The 1118-nt window shown below is 56.9% G+C and overlaps 1 protein-coding gene across 14 annotated transcripts in view; it reads right to left on the bottom strand.

Moving 5' to 3' along the window:
- Positions 1–1118, bottom strand: part of HDAC5 (histone deacetylase 5) — a 48829-nt gene that overhangs the window by 7469 nt on the left and 40242 nt on the right. For all 14 annotated transcript variants that reach the window (XR_003306796.1, XR_003306798.1, XR_003306797.1 and 11 more), the window contains 2 exons: positions 622–671; positions 356–463 (listed from right to left, as the gene is read on the bottom strand). Coding sequence is in view for 6 of the 14 variants with exons in the window: in XM_026447649.1 (XP_026303434.1) it covers positions 356–463; positions 622–671 (158 nt within the window). In the remaining 8 variants the exon portion in view is untranslated. The remainder of the gene's footprint in view (positions 1–355; positions 464–621; positions 672–1118) is intronic.

Here is a 1118-nt window from a genome sequence, read left to right on the forward strand (position 1 = left end):
ATCTCCTGACCTTGTGATCCACCTGCCTCAGCCTCCCAAAGTGCTGGGATTACAGGTGTGAGCCACCACACCCGGCCCAATGGACCATTCTTAATGCCAACCATGAGGCTTGAGCAGGCAGACAGTATTTCTGCCTCGAGACACCCACGAAAGCAACTGGGCATTAGTGTCTTTTTGTTGGTCCTTCATAAACCTGAATCCCCAGCTGATAACTCCTTCCCACCCTGGTGCCTGAGAGTTGAGGCACTATACAAAGGATAGTGCCTCACTGAGAGGATCCCAAGGCTGCCCCGTCCTCTGCCTCTGAGGAGCAGGACCATGCCAAGGGGCACCAAGGTCACAAGCACATGCTCACCTTGAGCTCTCCTGCAGCTACCTTGAAGGCCAGCTCCAGCAGGCAGCCCACCGCCATGCGCACAGCACTGGAGGAGTGCATCTCATTCCAGACGGTGTCACTGTCCACCTGCAGGGCAGGAGAGCAGGTTTCAGTGTGCCCCCTGTAGGGGGAGGGCAAGAACAGGGGAGGGCACCTGGACAGTGGGCCAGTGACTGTGGCAGTCAGGGAAGAGACAGAGCTAGGAGAGCCACCCACCCACCCCCACTGCTGCAAGCCCTACTCACCCCAATTCCCCCACAAGGCAGCACAGCATACATCTTCTGGCTGATGGGGCCTGCAGGGAAGAGGGATAGAGCTACTCTAGAAGTGGCCTCGGGCGGATCACCTGAGGTCAGGAGTTCGAGACCAGCCTGGACAACATAGTGAAACCCCATCTCTACTAAAAATACAAAACTTAGCTGGGCGTGGTAGCACACACCTGTAAACCCAGCTACTCGGGGGGCTGAGGCAAGAGAGTCACTCGAGCCTGGGAGACGGAGATCGCAGTGAGCCGAGATGGCATCACTGCACTCCAGCCTGGCCAACACAGCAAGACTGTCTCAAAAAAAATAAAAATAAGGCCGGGCGTGGCGGCTCAAGCCGGTAATCCCAGCACTTTGGGAGGCCGAGACGGGCGGATCACGAGGTCAGGAGATCGAGACCATCCTGGCTAGCCCGGTGAAACCCTGTCTCTACTAAAAAATACAAAAAAAACTAGCCGGGCGAGGTGGCAGGCGCCTGT

This window comes from Piliocolobus tephrosceles, chromosome 16 (genome assembly GCF_002776525.5).
Source record: "Piliocolobus tephrosceles isolate RC106 chromosome 16, ASM277652v3, whole genome shotgun sequence".
NCBI lineage: Eukaryota > Metazoa > Chordata > Mammalia > Primates > Cercopithecidae > Piliocolobus > Piliocolobus tephrosceles.